Source organism: Sebastes fasciatus, chromosome 10, assembly GCF_043250625.1.
Source record: "Sebastes fasciatus isolate fSebFas1 chromosome 10, fSebFas1.pri, whole genome shotgun sequence".
Lineage (NCBI taxonomy): Eukaryota > Metazoa > Chordata > Actinopteri > Perciformes > Sebastidae > Sebastes > Sebastes fasciatus.
The window spans coordinates 16,169,735-16,193,439 of record NC_133804.1 but is presented as its reverse complement, the minus strand read 5'-3'; the positions used below and the strand labels follow the sequence as shown (position 1 = coordinate 16,193,439).

General features: G+C 40.2%; 1 protein-coding gene across 9 annotated transcripts in view; it reads left to right on the top strand.

The window, feature by feature from the left end:
- Positions 1-1,059: 1,059 nt before the first annotated feature.
- atp11c (ATPase phospholipid transporting 11C (ATP11C blood group)) overlaps positions 1,060-23,705 on the top strand; it is a 52,783-nt gene continuing 30,137 nt past the window's right edge. For 8 of the 9 annotated variants that reach the window (XM_074648502.1, XM_074648501.1, XM_074648496.1 and 5 more), the window contains exons 1-3: positions 1,060-1,692; positions 19,960-20,079; positions 21,516-21,605. In XM_074648502.1, coding sequence (XP_074504603.1) covers positions 1,666-1,692; positions 19,960-20,079; positions 21,516-21,605 — 237 coding nt within the window. In that variant the 5' untranslated portion in view covers positions 1,060-1,665. Of the gene's footprint in view, positions 1,693-10,651; positions 10,799-19,959; positions 20,080-21,515; positions 21,606-23,705 lie in introns of those variants that run through there. The other variant, XM_074648500.1, reaches the window with a different exon arrangement.

Genomic DNA, 23,705 nt, shown 5'->3' with positions numbered 1-23,705 from the left:
GCAAATTACAATATATAGATATTTAAAAAGAACATGCATGTAAATGGAAGAAAACAATAAAGAAGTAATTAATGTTTGTTGTGTCAATAAAACAAAACGATTTGTAAGACTGGCAACTTTTTCAAACTCTAAGGAGGCGTCTACTCCACTGTTCAGGAAACTGAACATTCTTTCAGTTTATGACATAAATATTCATCAGATAAGTGTGTTTATATATGAATATATGTTCTTGCCTTCTTCTTTACCATCATCGTTTAGCAACTTCTTTAAATCTAATTCTCAAATTAATTCACATAATACTAGACAGGTTAATCATCTTCACCTGCCTTTTTACAAAACAAAACATGGCCAGTACTCCCTCAGATATATATGGAACACTAAAATACATGTTATCAAGAGCTCGTTATCCTTAGAACATTTTAAAAGGAAATTATCATCACACTTAATTAATGATGTCTAATTATTTTTTGATATGTTTAGATATATTTTATTTTCTTCTGTACTGTTTTTTGTATGTATTTCATTGTTTTTATTGGATTGTTTTCCACTGTTTGGTTAGGTGTTTGTGTACTTCTTGTTGTTGATTAACTTTTGTTGTATTTTTAAAATTGTGTTAGTTTAGATCTTTCTTCCTTTTTTTGTTATTGTTTTTTTTTTCTCCTGGCGTTGGGGGGGGAAGTCATTTGTATAAGCCTGTAAGGCTTCTTGACCTCTCCTAGCACATTTCTTTTTTTTTTTTTCATTGACTGGATTTTGTGCAGTTTATATATGTGCAAATAAATAAAATAAATAAAATAAATAAAATAAATAAATAAAATAAATAAAATAAATAAAATAAATAAAATAAATAAAATAAATAAAATAAATAAAATAAATAAAATAAATAAATTGCAATATCAAAGGATAAATGTAAAAAACAACAAAAAAACAAACAAAAAACATGCTTCACAACCTGCTTTCCTCTCTTTCCACAAGAACATGCAGGAAAATAGGAAAGTACTGTAGTTCAAATTCGGACCACATTACCCAGAATACACTGCGAACGTCAACCGCCGCACCTTCGCCGGGTGGAGCTTGGAACGTGGGAACGGTTAGTGGGTCTGCTGCTGCTGCTGGAGTAACAAACTGTTTGACAGGGAAGGTGAGGCGACCTGTGCAGCAGCACCAGGGGGACTGACGAGACAAGTTAAGTTGTTAAGTGTTGTGTCTCCGGCAGTTTAGCGAGTCACACGGCGAAGCAAACGGCTCCACAGATGATTCGCAGGAGTGTAAGCAGCAACAGGGCACACAGAGAAGCGAAATGTCAGGGACCGTCTCAGCAGCCTTGAGGAGGAAAGGGAAGCGCGACTAGTGAGTAGCAGCTACAAAAAAAAAAACACCGCAACGCGGAAAAATATATATCCAGGCGGAGAGAATGCGAATGGTGCGAAGATACCGAAATCAAACAAAATGGAAACGATGTAGCGTCGCTGCGGCATTTCATATAGCTAGAACTACCGGTAGAGTAGAGGATAGATAGCTAAAGGAGGGCTGGCTAGCAGGTTAACTAACACATACATGTAAAGTTATTCCAAGGAGAAAGGCTGAAGCTGAAGCAGATAGGCGTCGCGTTGAATCGGAAGAGTTCGTCAGCGTTGCGAAATCAAAGAAGATAAACAGAAGAAGATGCTACGGAGAAGACTCAACCGATTGGTATGTGTGCCTGGCATCAACATCTCACACACACTCACACACACGTTGTTAGCTTGTGGCATCCTGCTGCTCCTGCTAGCAGTTTTTAACTGCAGTGAATCTGCTCTGAAAGGTTGTAAAGCAGGCGTTTCCTTGTCTTGTTTTCGCTGGAAATTCGTGAGAAACTTACAACAAACTGTTACTTCACAATGTCTCTGTTAACACGAAGCAGCTGTTGTCCCACTTCATTGCTCTGAGGAGCCAGTTAGCTAAGTTTCTGTGCAAGCCAGCCAGGAAGTCACGAAAGATGCAAGTTGATTTTTTAGCTAAACTCAGAGAGTCATTTGCTTTCAGGTCACACACTTGAATCCATGTAAACTCACCTTCAAAATGTACAGTGAGTCTCATCTGTGTTAATGTAAAACAAGCTCTATTAAGAGGGCATCTACCTGTCTCCAGAGACCTGGACTGCTTTTCTCTGGGGTTCCTCTAATGCTTAAAATAGACACTATATTTAAAGGCACAAAGACCTGCATCATAAGATACTGTATGTCTTTCCCTGTTTAGCCTCTATGCATTACAGTTGAAACAATAGCTGATTAATGGATCATCATAAAATCAGCAACAAATTTGATAATCAATTTCATTATTTCAGCCAAAAGGCTTATTAACACATCACTGGTTTTAGCTTTTTAATTTTGAGGATTTGCTGTTTTTTCTATTTTTTCTATTAAGAGGGCATCTGCCTGTCTCCAGAGACCTGGACTGTTTTTCTCTGGGGTCCCTCTAATGCTTAAAATAGACACTATATTTAAAGTCACAAAGACCTGCATCACAAGATACTGTATGTCTTTCCCTGTTTAGCCTCTATGGTTAGCATTAGAGTTGAAACAGAAGCTGATTAATTACTTACTTTACACTATACGTCCTATATACCACTTTATAGACTGCACATATGTAAATATTACATTAATTTATTGTACATACTACATTTATTTATTGACGGACTGTATACATTATGTTCACCCATTCACTCTGTATCTTTTATATCTCTATTTATTGTTTTTTGTAATTTTTGTATGCCTTTACCTCTCCTGTGTTTCACTCTGTTTGCTGACATTGCTGCTTTTACACCTGAATTTCCCTCAGGAGATTAATAAAGGTTCATCTTATCTTATCTTATCTTATCTTAATGGATCATCATGAAATCAGCAACACATTTGATAAACAAATTCATTATTTCAGCCAATTAAATGAGCCAAAAGGCTTATTAACACATCACTGGTTTTAGCTTTTTAATTTTGAGGATTTGCTGTTTTTTTATTTATTTTTTTGATACAATATCTTAAGATTTTCGACCATTGCTCAGACAAAATAAGAAAAAAAAATCAACATACAGTAGAGCTGCAAGGATTAATCAATTAGTTGTCAACTATTAAATTCATCACTGTCTCCACAGCTGAGATCAGAGACTCTATTTTCATCATTGATTAACCTACACATTGTTGATTCGTTGATTAATTGATTCATTGTTGAGTATCAAAATAGAGAAAAATGTCCATCACTTAGTCATTTTGTCCGATCTAGAGCTTCAACGATTAATTGATTAGTTGTCAACTATTAAATTAATCGCCAACTATTTTGATAATCAATTAATCGGTTTAAGTAATTTTTTAAGAAAAAAAAAATTGATTCTAGCTTCTTAAATGTGAATATGTTCTGGTTTCTTTACTCCTCTATGACAGTCAATTTAATATCTTTGAGTTGTGGACAAATGAAGACATTTGAGGACATCATCTTGGGCTTTGGGAAACACTGATTGTCATTTTTCACTATTTCTGGTACAACAACTAATCGATTAATTGAGAAAATAATCGACAGATTAATCAACAATGAAAATAGTTGCAGCCCTAGTTTTTATATCTTTTTGATAGAATGGATTTTAGACCATTGCACAGACAAAATAAGAAAAACAAAATCAATATGCACCCTTCCTTGGGATGCATAATAGCTGTTTCTACCTGGCTACAGTACCTCTTTTCCCTCTTAATGTTACTTTGCATCCAGCCACTGGATTTGTTCAGTTTAACAAGTTGGTATTTTGCCAGCGTGAACTGCTTTGACATCATATTTCACGATTGGTCAATTTAATGCCTACCCTTTTAAACTTCATCCATTGGTTTCATTGCCCTTCCTAATCATCCATGAGTTGAAAGTGTAGTAACTATCCGCAAGGCCAGGTTTATAAATGCTAAACCGCCTTTACTGCCTCTTTATCATCCTCTTATGCACCAGTAACCTGTTGTCACCAGTGGGCTGAATCCCCCACAGGCTATGTGAGCAGTATAGATACCGACAGTGAATAAGGGGAAGCAATATAATAATTATAGTGCCTGACCCTCCTTCTGGCCTCTCTCTAAGTGTTGCCAGGTCAGCTGATTTTCCTCCTTCTGGACAGGATTGCTGCTGTAATTTCTCTCCAGTGTGAGCTGTAAATAATATTTTGTGCGGGGCAGCCAGCCACACTGTCATTGATGCACACACAGTGCCGTTATCTGAGGCTCTCTGCCTCCTGATTCACACCAGCCTTCCCTTGCCCACGGGGGGTACATGTGCATCATGAAGAGAGAGGAGGGGGAGAGTATGACTGCTCGTACCAAAAGGCACTGAGGAGGCGTCATGTGTCTCACTTGACTCTCCCACTATGATGCACTGTGCCACTAAACCCTGAGTGTGTCTTTGGAAAATCATTAAAGATGGCTGTGGGAGCGAGTGGAGTTGGGCTTTTCATCAGGGGGGGAAGCTCCAGAGGTTGTAATGCTCTGACAGGAATGCAAAATCACACAGTTGCCTTTGATGTTCGCTCAAGCCCTTGAAGGCAGCAGTATGATCTGTGAGAGGTGGAGCCTGGCGGAAATGTGATAGTATTCATCGTGGAAGCCCCTGCCTTGACTGCAAGAAGAACAGCACCGACACATGAAAACACCATCACCCAGGCAGCACCTCAGTATCTTTTTTTTGCACCATGGTAACCAGAAGGCCTCCTCCTACTCTCTAGCTCAGTTGAAATCACACGTGTGAAGTTTCTGCTTTGTGTTGTGACTCTTCTGCTCAGTAATGAAGTACACTGAAGCTCGACAGATGCTCTTACTAGGACCGTCCTCGACCAAAGAAATTTTGGTCGACTAATTGATTAGTTGATTTAATCGACAGATCTGTAAAGCTCTGTAAAGTTTCTCCACAAAGTATCACACAAAAGCACCACTTTAAATCTTGTGTTTACCAGAGATGTGCTCATGTGTTTCTTAGAAATAAGTCATTCAGCATGAAAAAAGCATAAAAATTACTAATCGACTAAAGCATACAGCTGCAGCCCCAGGAGTTATATTTTTTACCCGAGTCAGTATTATTTCCTGGCATACTGTTCCAATGCACTCATAACTTTCTTAAAATGAAGTCATTCAGCATGGAAAAAGCATAAAACTGATTAAATGACTAATCGACTAAGAGGGGGCAGCCCTAGCTCTTATCCTGTGCACGATGACAGGAAGTGGTCATGTTGACAAAAATGGATTTGCTTTGAGTTTGGATTATACAATAATAGAATTAAGTGATGAAACAATTAGTCACTTAATGGATTAATTAAACAAGTGTTTTGATAATCAGTTAATCACTGACTGTTTTTAAGCAAAAATGCCAAACATTCTCTATTTCTAGCTTGTGAGTGTGAGGATTTGCTTAGAGTTGCAACAATTATTTTCGACAATCTAACGATTAATCTGTCGATTAATCGATTAGTAGTTAGTATATAAAATGGTGAAAAATGTTGATCAGTGTTTCCCCAAAGCCCAAGATGACATCCTCAAATGTCTTGTTTTGTCCACAACCCAAAGATATTCAGTTTATTGTCATAGAGGAGTAAAGAAACCAGGAAATATTCACATTTAAGAAGCTGGAATCAGAGAAATTTTACTTTTTTTTCTTAAAAAGTGACTCAAACCGACCAATCGATTATCAAAATAGTTGGTGATTAATTAATTTCATATTTAACAACTAGTCAATTAATCTTTGCAGCTCTAGATTTGCTGCTTTTTTGTCTTGTATGATATTAAATTGAATATCTTTATAAAATAACTTTATTTTCGGACAATTTATTTACAAAACGATTAATCAAAAATAATATTGAAACCCTAATATGACTGAAAAGTTTAAAAAAAAATAAAGTAAAGTTAGCTGGATTGTTTTATGGTTGTAAATCACATTTCTTGTGTGAAGTATAAGACGTCAGGGTTTTTTAATTAGCACCATATACTGCGGAGAAGTAGGATTGCATTTTAACGGGAGCCTCTTGGGGGTTATTTAGGCACGAGCTGTAGAACGCTTAAATATTGTAATGTCTTTTGTCTCAGTAGCATCTTAAAATAGCATGTGAATATGTGTTCTAATCAAAGGATGACAAGCCAACCGTTTTTCCTTGTGGTTTTGATTTTGAGTCATAAGCACTCCAGTGATGTCCTGACATTTAGTCAATTTATTTCCCTAACATAGAACATCAACATCGTCCCTTGATGTTATGAGAGTTGTTCTTTTTCTTGTGGCCTGATATTGCTTTAAAGTCTTATTCTGAGGAGGTGGGGGGTTCACCGTGTAACCCTGAATCATGCTAATGCAGTTGTGTTTTAAGGCTTGTGTAGTGAAGTCTCTGCTCAAGGAGCAGCACCACTCTGGTCCTCTCCTCTCTCAGTAGGGCTTCCTTCTCACCCTTCTGCCCTCCTCTCCAGCTCTCTTCAGTCCATCCATCCTGCTGCAGGCTAATGCACTGAGGCCTGCCAGTCTCAGATCTGTCTCTACTTGACTGTGACCCGAGCACTAGTAAACAAACATGTCCCTACCTGGCAGGAGATGTTGTTATGTGTAGTGTGTTTGAAGGATTGCATGTCAAATGCGTTTGGAGGCCCCAGGGCTCTGTAAAGCTGTTTCTGAGGTCAACTATGAGCAATCGCAGGTCTGATATGTACACACAAACCTGCATGCAGGCACTAACACAACTCGGTGCACACAGACTACACACACCTGCACATTAAGGTGATTTCTTTTTTTCCGCTAACGTAAACACACAAGGTTGAATTTATTTTCAGAGGCTTTACCCGGTATCATTCTTCCCAGGGGAAGCTAATGGTTCGTTCAGCAATAAAAGAGGATGTTTTTGTACCTGCTGCTGTACGATACAGTACTTCCATCTGACCTGCAAGTGTTCGGGTAATGAGTTTAATTTCAAGCATTACTGTATAAGCACTTTGTAAAGTCAAATGTTCCTGATGCTTTTTTCATTACTGTGCGTTGTGGTTTTTCTGCCACAGAATGCTCCAAATTGTATTTTTATATTGCATTCAGTTCAGTCTTGCTTTCATATACTCGTGTCAGCTAGCAGCACCTGTTGGAAACATATTAGGGGCTTTTATTAACCAATGAGATACAAGAGTCCTTGAACAGAGTCGTCACTCTTGGGTGAGCAGTTAGGTTAAGAGTGCCATCTGAAGGCCACAGACCGTAAAAGGCATGCAGACCCAGTTGATTTATCAGGCCTGTTTGATTAGGAGAGATGTGTATTGATCAGAGCTGTGCTCAGTTTTGCCGCCATTAGTCTTGCGCCGTGAATTGGCTTGCAAACAGAATTGCTTACTCTGATTTCTTTCTCCTCCTTCCTCCTCTCTCCATCTGGTCTCCTGCACTTGGCTCAGTAATGGAAACCTAGCCAAAGGAGCTCATCTGCAACACACAGCAGGATAATAAATATATTTATTGTGGAGAGGGTGGCAGTGCGAAGGAATAAACGGCCGGCAGTGGGAAAGCGGGCTGATGAAATATAGTGGGCGAGTGCGGAAAGCCCTGCGTGACTCAAACTGGAGTGAAACAGGGGGGGTGGACCTGTAGCCTCTTTGCACCTCCATCTCTTTCTCCACCTAATGGATGGACCCTTTCAGGCTTCCTGTAGCAGTTCACATTGGAGTGGGCGGGTCAGCTTGGATACAAGGGGACCGCGGATGGCTTTTTGCGGCAATTTTCCACTTCCTTTTAAAAGCTAGGTTGAATTCTCAGTTTGTACCTCTAAATAATTCAGGTTGCTTCATTTATTTTGAATTCTCCTCACATCGCTCCTCCTTTTCCTGACCCACGTATCCTCGCCAGGCTGGCGGCACTCAGAATGCATGCCCGTCATCCATATATGTATAAAGGCTCATCCAGAGATTTTCTGTGCCATGCTCCAGCTCTAGCATTACCCAGAGAGCATTCGCAGTGAGATGTGAAGAGAATGCTGAGATGTGTGTGTGTCTGTGTCTCACTCTCTGTGTCTGAGCACAGAGGGAGGAGGTGAGACGCCAGCATCTGTAATGTTTTTGTCATCCCATTTTTTTTATTGTCACCTGAAATGATAGGGTACCCGTTGACACAGAGGAAGAGGAACAGCAAAGTCCATGTGAGGATTTAACGAGTGCTGGAAAACATACGAACGTGCCCCCCCCTCCCACACACGCTCGCATGAACACCTAGGTTGAGCAACAGCCTACAATAATTATCTCCACCACAAACTCCCAGCAAGGCAGGCAGTGTAGCTCATTCGCAGGGAGAGAAATGAGTCTTTTTAATGTGCTTACAGTTCAGTGGGATGAAACGCTCGGTGAGGAAACCCAACCCCAAATCAAGCATGCCATCTGAGCAGAAGCAGGAAACGGCCTCATTGATTTTTGTCATTGCCTTCCTATGCAGTGTCTCAGGATAATTAATTGAACAGCAATTACAGCCAGTGTAGCCCAGTACATTATTAAAGATAATGTCATCAGTAGGGCTGCAGCTGAGATGGAGATTTTTTTAAAGCTTGTCAGCAGTAAGTTCACAACCCATACACTACATAGAAAAAGCAGCTGGATCAAGCACCTTCGTTCTAAGTAGCTGAATCATGTGATTTGTCTCACACAAGCACACAAAAACAGAGCATATGTGCACTTGGCTGGAAAAACCATACTCCATTTATGGCTACACTACTTTAAATTCTCTTTAATTATAGATTAAAGTGTGACTAGGCTGCTGCTGGAAATGTGCTCACTTTTCCCGGTCTTAAAGCAAAAAGTGTGGAGGTTTTTCTCCATAAGAACCCTATTCACTTTTTGTCATCCTCTCCAGGAACTTACTGAGCAATGGGGACAAAGTTCGAGCTGGAGTAACATATAATCTCTCAAGCAAAACCAAAGCCTCAGTAAATGAATGCTTTAAGACTATAAACTAGTTAAAAAATAACTTGCCTACTGAAAACTTTAACCCAGGTTTGCTTTGTGACGTTTAGGCTATGTTCTAGTCTTTTATTTAGTCTCTGTAAGGTTATATTTTGAGGAACAGAGGCCACGAATGACCGCAGACTTCTGTCAGCAATGTGTGACTCGCTGCTTACACAGTTCCTGTTGTAATGTCTACAGCCATTTTTTGTGTTCCACAACATTTCTTTATCACAGTGGTTCCCAACCGTTTCCCTTAAGGGACTCCTTTTCTATCATTGTGTACTCTGACGACCCCTGACTAAATGTCATTTTATCAATATTTCATATTGTATTCAGTGTATAACAATAACGGTACAGAACAACTGATAAACTGTTCAATTAACTCAAATAGGGAAGTAACTGTAGGAAGATTGTGTAATACGAGGAATTTGGATGAATTTTGAACAGATTATTTCCTGTGAACTCAGAGATGAGTTTTCCTGTTATTTCGAGGAACTTTTAATGCAAATGTCAGTGTTTTTGTATTTTTTTTTCTAATAGTCTTCTTTTTTGACAAATCTAGTGTTTTCTTCTCCCTGACACTTGGCCATTGTTATACTAGTTCTTTGTTAGTTAAAGGAGCGACGCCATTGCGGCGTACAAGCGTTCCCAAGCTCCTATTTTTTGGCCCGTGGCGGCTGTGCTCCGAGACAAAAATAGTTCAACTTTTGGAATGCTGCAGCACACACCGCATGTCATGTAACGAGCAACAACCAATCACAGCCGGCAGATATCTTTTCTTTCTTCTGTAAATATCAGTCTATGGTAAATTTATGGAGGAGAAATTAATCATTTAAGTGCAGGACTACCCAGAGCTTTACATCTGTCCCACGGACTAGTTTACTGACTTCACCCTTTCCGTCCGAGGACGGCACAACATCCGGTTGAAAGAAGTTGAAGAAATCGAGCGAGGAATTTACGGAAAATGCATTTATCTTTGTTTTGCTTGTGTTTAGTTTAGTCGGTGAGGCTTCCTGCTAAATTACCGCAACTTCATCATCAACTTCATTGCAGCACTCAGGTTTTGGTTGCTTAGTAACGGCAGGCGCGACAGGATCGCAACCTCCCACGCACATTGGAAAGAAAAAAAATAGCGGCATAGCTGCCATTTTCCACGTTTTTTAGACGCGGCATGTGTGCAGCCTCTTAACTGTGTACTTATCAAGTTTATATCTAAATAATAATCCAAAGTTTTAGTTTTCTTCACAGAAATTAAAGAAATGCCGAAACATAGGCCAACTGCTTTATCATCTTCTCTGGTGTCAATAGCTGAGATAGATTGTCCACAGTGCTCACAGGTTTCCCACAAGTGATTTGCATAGTTTGTATTTACATTGCACACATATTTTCATCTCATGGCCACCTGCTATCCAGTCACAAAATGTCCGTGGTATTTCGACGGTTGACATTTCAAAAGTTGCCTGTAGACCGTAGGCGTTGCAAAAGTAGTTAGCGCAATATCTGTCTGCTTTCTGATGTGACCAAATGATTGAGGAAGCAGCTCTCCCAGTACGAGGTCTAGATGAGTTTCCCCTCCTCCCCACTGTCGAGGGACACAGTGTAATGTAGGCCAGTACCAGCCCATGGTACAGTACGCTCTGTGTCTAGTACAGCTGCAGGGATGCTGGTAGAACAATGAGCCTTTGCCTATCCACAACAGCTCCTTAGGATCGGCCCTCAGTTCAAGTTGGACTATTATAACTCTGTGGGACCATTCATCACAGTGTGAAACAGCGGACAGAGGAGAGAGTAGCCTCTGATATGGGCTCTGTAGACTATGCTATAGGCCAAGTGTTGGTGGATTCATGATGGAGGTAACGCCTGCTCTAGATGCACAATGGGGTAATGGCTCTGCTTTTCCTTGACTTGGTAGCCTCAAAGTATGGACAACCCAAAAACAAATTGTAAGATGTACATCCACCTGTTAATGATGTTTCTTAGATATATAGAGGGGAGACTAAAGCTGGAAAAGAAAATATCAAAAAGTCTAAAGATGCAGTATAATTAATGGTATGAAATGTTTAACATTATTTTCCAGTGAGACAATCTGGTCCTACTGTATTGAAAATAATCTGGTTAAATTATTATAAATGAGGTGTGGTGAACATGTGATGTGAAATAGCTTTATTACTGTTCCATTTTTTTTCAAATGGAATAGCCCACTCGTAACGTAGGTTACAGTATCAAAGTAAGCTAATCAATAAAGTTATGAATATTTAATAATTATGTAACCACTAGCACTAGCTGAGTCAAGTTTGGAAATAAGTGAAAGGGTTGGTTTGGATTTTTTTTTAAGTGGGGTTGTATGTATACTTACGTGTTCTTCGAGGTAAAATTACTGCTTTTGTGAATGTAGTCTGGTGGCTTCGAAGAGAGCATTATAACGGCTTCAGTTCCCCGTTGGAAAGAGCTGTCTGACGGCGAGGTAAAGCGGCTGAGGACGGGAGCAGCAGAAAAACGTATTATAGCCACCTCTGAAAAATATCAATATCAGTTTAAGTGAACGCTGTATTTAGAATATGTTCACAGTTTTACCTCTCCATCAGACAGCCATTTCTGACGGGAAACTGAAGCCGTTATATCGGGTTCTTCAAGACAAAGACCAGACCCCATTCACAAAAACATTTAATTTGACATTTTACCCCACAGAACGTGGGAGTTGCTGGTCTACTGCTGCAACAGTTAGTTTGTGTTATTGTCTGACCTAAGGAACACCACTGGGAAGCTAAAGAATAATATAAAAACCTTTTTAAAAAAAAATAAAAAATAATAATAATAATGGACCTGCCCTTTAATGGTATGAAACATTATTTTCCCGTGAGACAATATGATGCTACTGTATTGAAAATAAGCAGGTCAAATTATACTAAATTATGTTTTTTGTGATTAAAGATGTATTGAATATCATGACTATCTGTTCACTTAAATAAAACAAAGGATCTTTGTGCTGAAATTAGACAAATTAGCCCATGTGATGTGAAATAGCTTTATTAAGAACTCAACAGGAAATGCAATAAAGAGTCAAATACTTCTTAAAGCCATTGTTCTGACAACCCTTTAATTTGGTTTGATGTTAATGTGTCTATATTTTCTTCAAACGATATTGTCGCCTCTCTAAATTCCTCTGCAGCCTAGTAGGCAATGAGCACTTGGATGTGTAATCAAATCTGAGCGAGTTACAATTAGTGAGACAGAGTGAGCATGCTGGAAGAAGACGGGCGAGTGGGCTGACGAGAAAGAATGAAAGAGAGGCGAGTGCCAGATAGAGTACTGCAGTGACTAACAGCATTGACTCAACGCGTGCATCTTTCCCCTTGCATTCAAACATTCATCACTCAGCTCTGTTCAGCCTGTCATAATAGCAACTTTATGTTGCAGTTAGGCTGTTTTTACTGTTGTCATCAACATTTCCTGCAACGGTTTACTGGCGGTTGCTCAATTGCTATTTATTCATTCCATTACACTCAGAATATAATTTGATGTTCAGGCCTAGACTTACTTTAATATCATAGATCTCCTTGTTATATGGTTTTCCCTGTAGACTGTGGTGAGAGGAAAAACTGCTAATATGTACTGCATTAAGAGGCAGATAAGGTTGACCTGTGATGAATCCACTTAAGCTGAGTGCAACATCATAAAACCTGATAGCATAGATAAGATACAGCTGAAGCAGATGTTGTTAAGTAGTTGAGTATGATAAAGGACTCTTCTCATGTACTGGTAATGAGACATTCGACTATGCAGCTTGGTTCATTTTTGTGCAGAGGATTACACGAAATGGATACTGAGGTCAAACGGGAACATGGACTTAACAATGAATCTGTCGTTGTCAGTGTTATTAGTACACGGGCAGGACATAAAGGAGTACAAGCATAGGTCCCCAGTGCTCTCTCTTCTTTACACGGCTCCCTCACACCTCATTAAATGTGTTTAAGTAGATTTTCTGAGTGGATTTCTGTGAAGCTTAATGGCACAGATCCTGCATTCCGCACTGAATGAGCTTATGTGTTTTTCTTCCAGTACCCGAGTTACAAAACCACAAGAGCAGGCGAGCTTTAACCTACTGTATTCTTTTGGGCTTGCTTTTTTTTTTCAATTTGCTGCAGCACTTTTGTAAGAATAAGTTACAGCATCGATTTTGTTTTGACCTCAAAATCTATTTGTGTCAGGGTAAATAACACTCCGTGTCCCGATGTCGGTCCTGCTGTCACTTACCTTCCTCCTCCTACACATCGCGGTAGCCTCTTTATTTGCCGTTTGCTTAGAGATACTTGTCAGTTTGACTTGCTTGAACACTCCCTGGTCTGGAGATACACTTGCTGCCGGAGCCACGCTTCAGTTAAACCTTGACACCAAGCTTAAAGGTCCCATATTATGCTTATTTTCAGGTTCATACTTGTATTTTGTGATTCTACTAGAACATGTTTACATGCTGTAATGTTCAAGAAACCCTTTATTTTCCTCATACTGTCAGCCTGAATATGCCTGTATTTACCCTCTGTCTGAAACGCTCCGTTTTAGCGAATTTTGATGGAATTGCAACAGAATTGCGTTGCTAGGCAACAGCTTGGGTCCATGTGTACTTCCTGTCAGCTGATGACATTCGCATACACTGCAACCAGGAATGAACTAGGACACATATAGAATGTTTACGTTTAAAATTATGTCAAGGGTCTAAACATTGTTTAGTCGTGACATCACCAATGGCCAGAAATCCTTACAGCTTGTTTCAAATGCAGAGTTGCAGGCCATAAATGGCAACATGTTTATGTCAATGAAGAAGGGCCACGTAAAAGGAAACTGGATGTGGTGTTTTATTCTTGTGTGACTCGCATGTTGGTGTTTCCTGAGGGTCATGCAGCAGGAAAATTAGCAATGTTATTGAATACCACTTGTATACCTTTTTAAACAGAGGGGGATTTTATTCAAATAACATTTGAACTAAATTTGACAGCATTTATAGCCTACATTTCAAGTAATTGATTCAAGTAAAAGCTTTCAAAAGATGAAGAGTAGCAAGACATAGTCCTAATAAATCCAGATCTTTAAACTTACCAGTCTTAAAGCTGACTTTCAGTAAATGCTTCAACTTTGAAATAATGAACTTATTGCTGTGTGTCGCAATCACATCAGAATTTCTGTTGTCCCAAAGCTAACGTGGGTGGAGTAATGGACACCATATGCTTGTTTTATTTGCACAAATGGTCCCCATCTGTTGATATGCACTATTTAATGATAGAGCACAATTTTATGATTTATAGAAAATTGTTTTGCAGAACCCCTGACAGAGTACCACAGACCCCTGGGGGTCCCTATACTAAACGATCAATGGATTTATCAAGAAAATAAGCCGCAGATTCATTGATAATAAAATAATTGTTAGTTGCAGCCTTAGTTTATATTGCATTGACTTAACCGCCACCATATTGCCCATAGTCGCATTAACTAAGATTATATTTGACAGGGTGGATTGCACTGTGGTTACTTACATTACACAACTTACTTGCATTAGAGGTGCTGTTTACACAGAGTGACTAGAGAACTACAGACACATGTACAATGTAATCTGCAACTGAATTCTTTAGGTAAGGTCTTTTTAAGTAAGGTAATAAATATTACCTTACTTAAAATGTGAATTTTGTTTTTTGGAAGACTTACACTGGTTGTTTGTCCACCTAGTTTACATACAGTATATAGAGGAATTATAATTTAATCCTATGCAACACCACAGACTGGTGAATCAGAGAATCAACATCTCTCTGATAAAGTGTCAGTTGCATTTAAAAGTTATATGAAATTATGATTTTAAAAACTTCCACAAGGTTGCATTGTCAGACCATAGTGATGGATTGTATTACAGTATGAGTGGCCTTGTACTTTTCTGGTTACCCAGAGTGTCTGTTCAGCTAACAGCATGCAGATTGTGACAAGGCGAGATAGTCACTGAATAGTGAGATGCTGTGACAGGACGCAGTGTCATCAGACCCGAGTCATCATTGGGAGTTTGGCAGTAGCTGAATGCAGTCTTATATCCCGCCTGTCCCATCCTGTGCCCATTTCACAATTTGGGCATAATTTGATTTAAAGCATAATTTAATGTAAAGTTTCAGACTCACTCAATTCTCTAATGCACCATTTATTTCTGACTGAGCAATTACATTTTCAGCTCAATTTAGCATTGGATGTTTGCTCTATTGATCTCCATTCATGTTCTGTAGCTGATGCTTTTTCATCGCTTGCTGTTGACATACTGGCACTTGACTCTCGGCCATTTTTACTTGCTCATCGTTGGCATTGGATGGCTTTGTTTGACCGTTGACAACAAGGTATAGATAATGCAATCACCTCTATTTTTCCTCACATTAGCATTTCTTGTTTGGCCTTTAGTTCACTATTTTTTAGATGAGCATCACGTAACTGCTAAAAAGTGAAGCGGGGCCTCATGGTCGGACCCTCATTATATTTTACAGTGAATTCGCCACTAAATCAATGGACATTCAATAGTTCTTTTCTTATCTTTAGGACCCCAGGGCATGGACTACTTCCTCATTTTATATAGAAACTAATTTTCAGCATGAGTTATGTGTGTGTGTAGGTGCCAACATTTCTTTTTGAGAATAATCTTTGAGGCCCAGAGCTTGCTCATGTTGGTTGTTGCAACGATGTTGCCGTAGTGTGTATTTATCTGAAAGGCCTGCGACCTTGAAACTGTGCATTAGCGTGGCTCTTTTGCATAATAAATCCTAAAGAGATGGGCACAGGTGAAAGATTGGCACTAGCGGAAGCCAGCAAACGCTGTTGGCGGTCTGACCTGTAACCCTGAAGCCAGAGCCCTTCGCAGGTCCTTTGACTCAAGGCTAATTTGTTTTGTAAATTGTTCCTTACTTGCATTTTATATTTTGTGTACGCAGCCCTTTGTACATTATTGCTTTTTCTAGACCTACATTGTCTCCTAATGTTTATAGGCTTTTGCTGTATTGCATATCTGGAATGTAGTACATTTGTAGACGGCATTTTTTCAGAGTACACAGAGGAAGGATAACTGCCAGAAACGCTGCATCTGATTCAAATAAATGAACAAAGTAGTCCATGGAGGTGTTCTTGGCTTACTGCTCGTCCTGGGGGCTGCTTGTTGTTTGATAAACCTGGATGTGCTTGTGTCCTTGGATGCTGTTATACTTCCTTTTCTCTCACGCTTCTCCTTCCTCCCACTCTCTCCTTTCATCCTCTGGCAGCCGGGTTCGTCCGGTCCCGCTGAAGGAGTGTCGGTGTGTGCCGAGCGGGTAGGGGATGGTAGATTTGACAGCCATACTGAGGTGTGAACATAGCTGCTCATGCATAACGGAGCATTATGTAAGGGTGTTGGCTCCCTTCTCTTGTCTGGACTGGAGAGACGATGGGAAATATTTCGGAATTAACACAAAGAATTTAATTTGTGTTATTTGACCGTTAATGAGAAGCAAATTATTGCATGAACTGGAGTTATGCAAGCTGTGTTTTTGTCCCCCCCCATGCATAAATTAGGCTTCCAAGTGTTTGAGGCTATTCTTTGATCTAACCTCTTGTCAGCAGCAGACTTTGGGCAGCTCGCTGTCCAGGTGGCCCTAATTCACACGTTCCCTGACGCTTGTCCAGGATCAGATGTTCATGGTAATCGGTCCCCTCAACCCACATGTTGCTGGCCTTTGTATTAGATGAAGCAGATCCCCCTGCCTGCATAACCTTAATAATTTACAGGCACAGTAATGGCTGCACAACTTGTACTTGAGCTGAGAGCACAACTAAAACTATACGATTATGTGTTTGACTGTTGCAGGAGAAAAGGATAGTTTGGAACATGCACAAACTTGTTTTGCAGATGCTGATTCTGACTGTCAGTTTGTCACGTTATTCAAGTGTGACCATGAACCATTCACATACATGTATACAATCACCATTTGAAATACTGCCTTTAACTAATATATATTGTCAGAAATGTAGTGCACTAAAACCCAGTGTCCACAAAAAATATTTTGGACTCATTCACGAAGCATGCATGAACTTGCAGATGGAAAAAAAATCTTCAAGTTACAATGACTTAAATACCCCGTCGGGACTGAAAGCCATGTCCTATTTTCCCAGCGTAATTCAAACCGTGGCACTGGAACAAGGGGAAAACTGGAATACCAGTTAATATCACAGGATTGCACATTACAAGATGCAGCTTGTTTGTGGGTAGACTTGTTAAAAAAATAATTTGTTCAGGTGTGCTCTCTCTTTCTCTCAGTGTGTGGAGTTAATTCTGTTGGTGGGATTTCATGTAATCCACTGCGTTGATTGCACCTGTTCTCGGCACACCCAAATGCCATCGTGAAAATAAACACACTGAACTAAGGTGGAGGAAACAAAAAATAAAATGAAAACAAGTTGGGCTATCTAACTACACCTAATTAGCTAATTAACTAGAAAGACCAACTGACCGATCGCTAAAAAGCTACAGTTTCTTATTAGATTAGTAACAACAGTAGATAGAACTCTCATCAACTCAGGTAGACCTGAAGACATACATTGTCTATTTTTTATGGACCACAGTGATAAAATCAATAAGGTGTCATTCACAAATATCTGAAAAATACTGTCAGCAATATAATTTCCCGTATGTACCTCAGATTTTCTAATATAACTTAAAATTCCTTAAAAACGGTAATTTTTCCAGATCTCTAACCTTATTTGCTTAATTGATGAGAACGATAATGGACGAAAGACACATATAACGTAGACACCACTTCATTTTAGTACTGGTCAACAGCTTTATCTTATGAATGTTTATTGACTGTTAGTTTACACTTGAAAAAGGTGGGAATAGTCTTCATGCACGGTGAGATAAGGAACACGCTTGAGGATAAGAAAGAAGAAGAGGAGGTGGAAGCAATATGGGTGTAGTAGCTCTGGCTGATCCAGCATACTGGCTTTGTCGCTATCACGATCCTCCAGCCCTTGTGGCTGTCCACCCAAAGCCTCAGGATTCCTTGTGTGTGGGATGTCAGGAATAGAAATTGAGGCCATTGAGAGAACAGCGAAGGCCAAGTTTTCTGGGCTACACTCTCCAGGACAGAAAATGTTTGTGTGTGCTTGTGCGCAGTTTGGATTAAAGGGATATTACGGGTGTTTTTGAAGTGGGGTTGTATGAGGTACTTATCCATAGTCAGTGTATTACCTACAGTAGATGACGGTCAGCATGCCCCCAGTTTGGAGAAGCAGACAGGAGTTACCGCACGGAAGCAGAGTGATGTCCTGCTGTGGATGGGGGCGGCGGCAGCAAAACGTATTTTAGACACCTAAAAAAAGGCCAACCTAAAAAATCTATATCTGTTTAAGTGCACACTATATTTAGAATATTTACCTTGCCCTGAGACAGCTATACAGACTGTTTCCGATAGGGAACTGAAGCCATTATCTATTCTCCTGCCAAAGAAACCAGACTTCATTGAAAACAGAGAACATGGGGATTGCTGGTATACCGCTGCCTCAATCGGTCAGTTTTGTTTGTACAACAGCTTCAGTTCCCCATTGGAAAGGGCTTTCTGACGGCAAAGTGAAGCAGGGAAAATATTCTAAATATAGCATGAACATAAACTGATACTGATTTGTTTTAAACGAGCCTTTCTTTTAGGTGGCTAAAATATGTTTTGCTGCTGTCCCCGTCCACAGCACTGCATTGCTTTACTTTCGTGCCTGTCTGCTTCTCCAATCTGGTGTGCCGACTGTCATCTACTGTAGGTAATACACTCACTATGGGTAAGTACCTCATACAACCCCACTTCAAAACACCCAAACTATCCCTTTAATTCAAGATCCCATGTAGCCTAATGAGGGGGAATCTTAATGGTAGTGATGCACTAATACTGGATCTTTAATTGGTATTGCTACTGCCCTTATTAAACAGACTCTGAATTGTTTGGACATGACTGATCCACATGAAGCCACTGTTATTATAAAATTATAACTGCAACAGTAGCTTTATGCAGAATATATCTGCTCCACGCAGTGCAGCAAATTTATTTTAAATTCAAAAAAGGAAAAAGACCTACCTGACAATTTCCTTAGCTCCTTTTTGGGTCAATATTTCTACTGTTGTTTGTGACATTTATGTAAGGCGAGCTCCTGCAAGTTAAGACAAAGACCTGCTGCCTCGCTCTGTGATTCACCCTACCTGCCTTTTATGGAAGAGGAATGCCCCGGCCACCTCATGTTGAGGGGAGTCCAGCGTGTCTCTGGCTCCTGACCCGGTTCCTGAAGTCTTTCCTCTGTCAGACATTTGGCTAGTGTGTGCGTGCACTTGTGCGTGTGTGTGTGTACATATCGCACTGCCATCTGCGTCACGACAAGGCAGCTCAACCCATAAATCTGAGCACAGCATTTTTCTCCTGGCTGCCCGCATTTATGACTCGTTTATCATCGATGAGTGACCACCTGGGAGAGAAGAAATTAAGTTATAGTCCTCGCACAATCACCATTTTGGCCCGTTGTGTTGACCCCTGTCACACTTTTTCTTTCTCTGCTCTCGGAAGTTATTGGCTTGTGTTCAACAGTAGAGTGCTTTTCAAGTCTTTTTAATTTTCTGCACCACTGTTGAAATTCTAATCTCTTAATTCTTGACCTGTGGGTGGAATTTAGGCCTCATCAGACCGTAAGACTTTTTATGGCCACAACAAATCCTCTGTGATCGATGTGGATTTGCTGCACCTGAATTAACAATGCACCATAAAACAAGTCTTTTGTTTTCATTGATTTCTTCAACATCCCCATGTTGTAGATAGATGGGTCACATTTTGGCTTACCTTCAAATAATTTAAATACAGCATTTAACTGGGCTCATTCAACGTCTAATCTCTGTTTAAGTGAAAAGACGTACCCATAATTACTAACTCTTTCCTTTTTCTTTTTATCTTAATCTCTTCCCGTCTCCAACCACCTCCGCTGCTTCGTCCTCCAGCTTGGCCGCGATGAGAGAAGAGTTGACAGTCGGACTATCTATGTTGGTCATCGGTCATCTTCCACCACTGAGGCTTTCATCCCACCCAAGTTCTGTGATAACAGGATTGTGTCTTCCAAGGTAAGAAACACGCTCACATGCCAGGGCTGCAGTCTGGCCATACACCAAGAGGAAATTCATATACCTCTGTTTGTTCCCCAGCTCCTCTGTGTATTCTGTTTCACCTGCCTTCAAGCATTTTTCTTCTCTTATCTAACACTTGGAATGAACTCCTGAGCATTCCTGTGTCTTCCTCTCTTTATTCCTCCTCCTCCCGCTGCCTCTCCACGTGCACCTCTTCGCTCCCAACGGAAGGCGATTATTTGTCTGTCAAGGGAGCGCTGGCTGTGGCAGTGAAATACATGGCTGCTATTAATGTACTGGCAGGGTGGGCAATTGGGTCGTTTCCCCCTGGACTCTGATCAGACCACACTCCCCTTCCCCCCCACTCCCACTAATCTCACCCCTCAATCCTGTGTCAGCGGCAGGCTCATGCAGGTGCTTGCTTATGGATATGAAGGGTGAAAGTGATGAGGAGAGGGAAGCGGTGTGAGAGGGAGACGGCAGTGGGATTTATAGTGGTGCAGAGGGTCCCAGTGAGGATGGGCCAATCAATTGGCTGCTGCCAGTATGTCAGGGTAAACAGCCTTTAATTACTCCGGCTGTAGTGTTTATGCTCCTCCATGCCTCTGCTCTCCATCATCCTGTTGCTTTTGCACTCCGCAATGACCAATCTCCGCCTCTCCTCTCTTGCTCTCGTTGCTGCTGCACCACCACCACCCTCGCCGCCGCCACCCCCCTTTTCTCATTACTTTCACTCTCTTTTCTCTCTGGCAAAATGAGATGGGCCATTCTGCTGCCGCTGCATTTCAACGCTATCCCCATGCAGACATTCCCCTTCATAAACAGTGCCTTAATGCTGTTTCCCCGCGAGTGTGTGTGAGTGCGCGTGCATGCACGTGCATATATCTGTTTGTCACCCTGGTACTTGTGGCCCCGAATTACCGGAAGGGTATTGTTGATCCGTCTCTCTGGGATTTAAGCAGATAAAAGTGTTGCTTCATCCTCGATGGTATCAGCAGTCATGGCCACTTAAAAAAAGAACAAAACACACAGAAATTGTCACCAACCTGATAAGTTCATCGGCTCTGAATTCAAGGGTAGCCAAATTAAGCAGATAAGTCGCTAATCTGAATCGATGGAATACCTGTGGTCCCCCAAGGGCCTTCTCCCTAGGCAGTACAAAGAACAGAGACTCCAAGCTATTGAAGTTGCCTTTCCTCTTCCCCCTCCCCGGCTCAGACTGAACGCACACATGCAAGAGTCTGTGAATATTGAATGCCTCTAATCTCTCTCCCCTTGCCAAGCTTTTCTTTAACCTCCCTAAGTTCTGTTGAAAAACATCATAACTGAATGGGAAAAATATACAGAAAAGAGCAGTAAAAAGCAAACCACAAACTGTAATTCCTCTTTTATTTCTCCGTGACTTACATGTTTTTTCCTCTTTCCTCCCACAGTATACCGTTTGGAACTTTCTACCAAAGAACCTGTTTGAACAGTTTAGAAGAATTGCCAATTTCTACTTCCTTATCATCTTCCTGGTGCAGGTAAGGACAAGCTTCGTCAGTGTGTAAACCCAAACAAAGAGGAAGAGTTTGTTTATCATTGTTAAATAACAACTTTATGGATGCCTGCTGTGGCTGTCTGTGACTGTGTTGTTATGTAACAAGTTGATGTGTGGTGAGGGCCTGTGTGTGCATGTCTGATACCTTTTCAGACATCCCTATAAAACAGGTTTAATGGGTTAATGTGTCTCATCCAACTTGGATTCAAAAGCTGCGTTCTGTAGACTTGCACAATGTGTTCGTCCCCTGTGTGAGAAGAAGTGTGAGAAAGTCTGGTCATTTGCATTTGGGCTTGGCAGGTGTGAAACAGATACTGTAAGTGTGAACTGTACAGCATGTTTTAGACATTATAGCAGGTGTCAAAATTGCTATAACTTCCCTTAAAGCTTGAGCATTGCGCCATCATGTGTTTTTTTTTCACATTAGACATTTTAACATTCTGCAATTCTGCTGTTTTACGTGGCTTTGTAAGAAAAAAACATTACTTAAAGAGGAAAATAACTGCAAGGTATAAACCATGGTATAAGTGAATCAAGGGAAAAAAATATAAGATGTATCTATGCATATACACAACGACACACATGCATAGGCATAAACTGACATTAATACAAACTAGTTTGCCCATCATTCTAAAGAAGTATCCATTTTAAGTAGCAATTTAGCTGTATGCAACTCGCCTCTAACGTTTGGCTCCATTGTTCCAGAGTTATGAGATCATGTGTAAAACAATTAATGGATTTTTAATGGGCTATTAGTACCAGGACTGAGGAGCATTTAGATTGTATTTTTTAACATGTCTATACCGAATCTCCCTATAATTAGGTTAAGGGGTTCAAAATCTGTATTTTAGAGCTAACGTTAGCAGTTAGATGCCGGTGGGAAGCACAGTTCGCTAAATAACGGAGCTGACGGGTAACTTCAACGGAGTTTCCATTGAATTACATTACGATGCGTTCAATATCAGTAAAAATGAGCATTGGGCGAAGGTACATTATAACGTTATCATGATGTGTTGAAATGTAATTGTAAAATTTAGTTTTTGCCGAGAAACTTGAATAAATACAGTTTGAAGGAGATATTTTCACAACAATATGAAATAGATAATAGAGAGGGAATTATGACCTGTTTAACTTCCTAACACTAGCTCCAAGCAGTTTATAATACATCATTATAACTACTAATGCCATTTTTTTTTTGATCAAAGCACATATGTGAATAAAAATACAATAATTTATTTCCTAATCATTTGATTTGTGTGTTTTTATGCAAATAATCTCTATATATGACAATAACAAAGTAAAAGGATAACATTTATAATTTATGCCGGTTAAAATTATTTTTCAGGGCGGTTCCAGGACAGTGGTGAAAAAGTTAGTCTGGAGCCTTGTATACTAGCTGCTATAACAAAACAAAATAAATAAAAAGTGATCATTATCGGCTGTAGGTAACGCTTCAATTTTGTATTATTGTGGCACCAAAAGGCGTGGTGAAAAAATTGATGTGCTAGGCTAGTGCAACAAATGTAAAAAGTTAGTCTGGAGCCCTGATGGTGATTTCAAAATCCAAGTTTCTACGTCTGTCATTGTTAGCTTGTGTTGTGTGTGTGCTATCCTCATAAGTGGCAACTTTGAGCTGACTAAAATGCTTTGACTGCCATCCGTATTCCCCTGCTCTGTGCTCTTCAGTGACCTCTCCTCTCTCCTCTTTGGGATCTGGCAGTTGTTGATGGGTGTGGGGAACAAAAAAGAAAAGATTTGTTGCTTGCATCTGCACTTGCTCATCTGTCTTTCTCTGTCCCCTTTTCTGATCCATGGAGATGGAAACTAACCTCTCTCCTTTTAGCAGTAACCTAAACTATGGCGGCAAAAAGCCCTCTAGTGTAAACAGGTGCTGGCGTTGGGTCTGCTTGTGAAGGATGTGCTCTATCTAGTTCCATACTGACTGAATGAGCTCACAGAGTGACTGCTCCCAGAAGCCTAGCGCTGTACTAAACTGAGAAATATTTGCCGTCGCTAAGCAAATCCATCATTCTTATGTTAATAGCAGATCAATTTCAGTGTTTAATCTTCCCTCCGGCCCTTG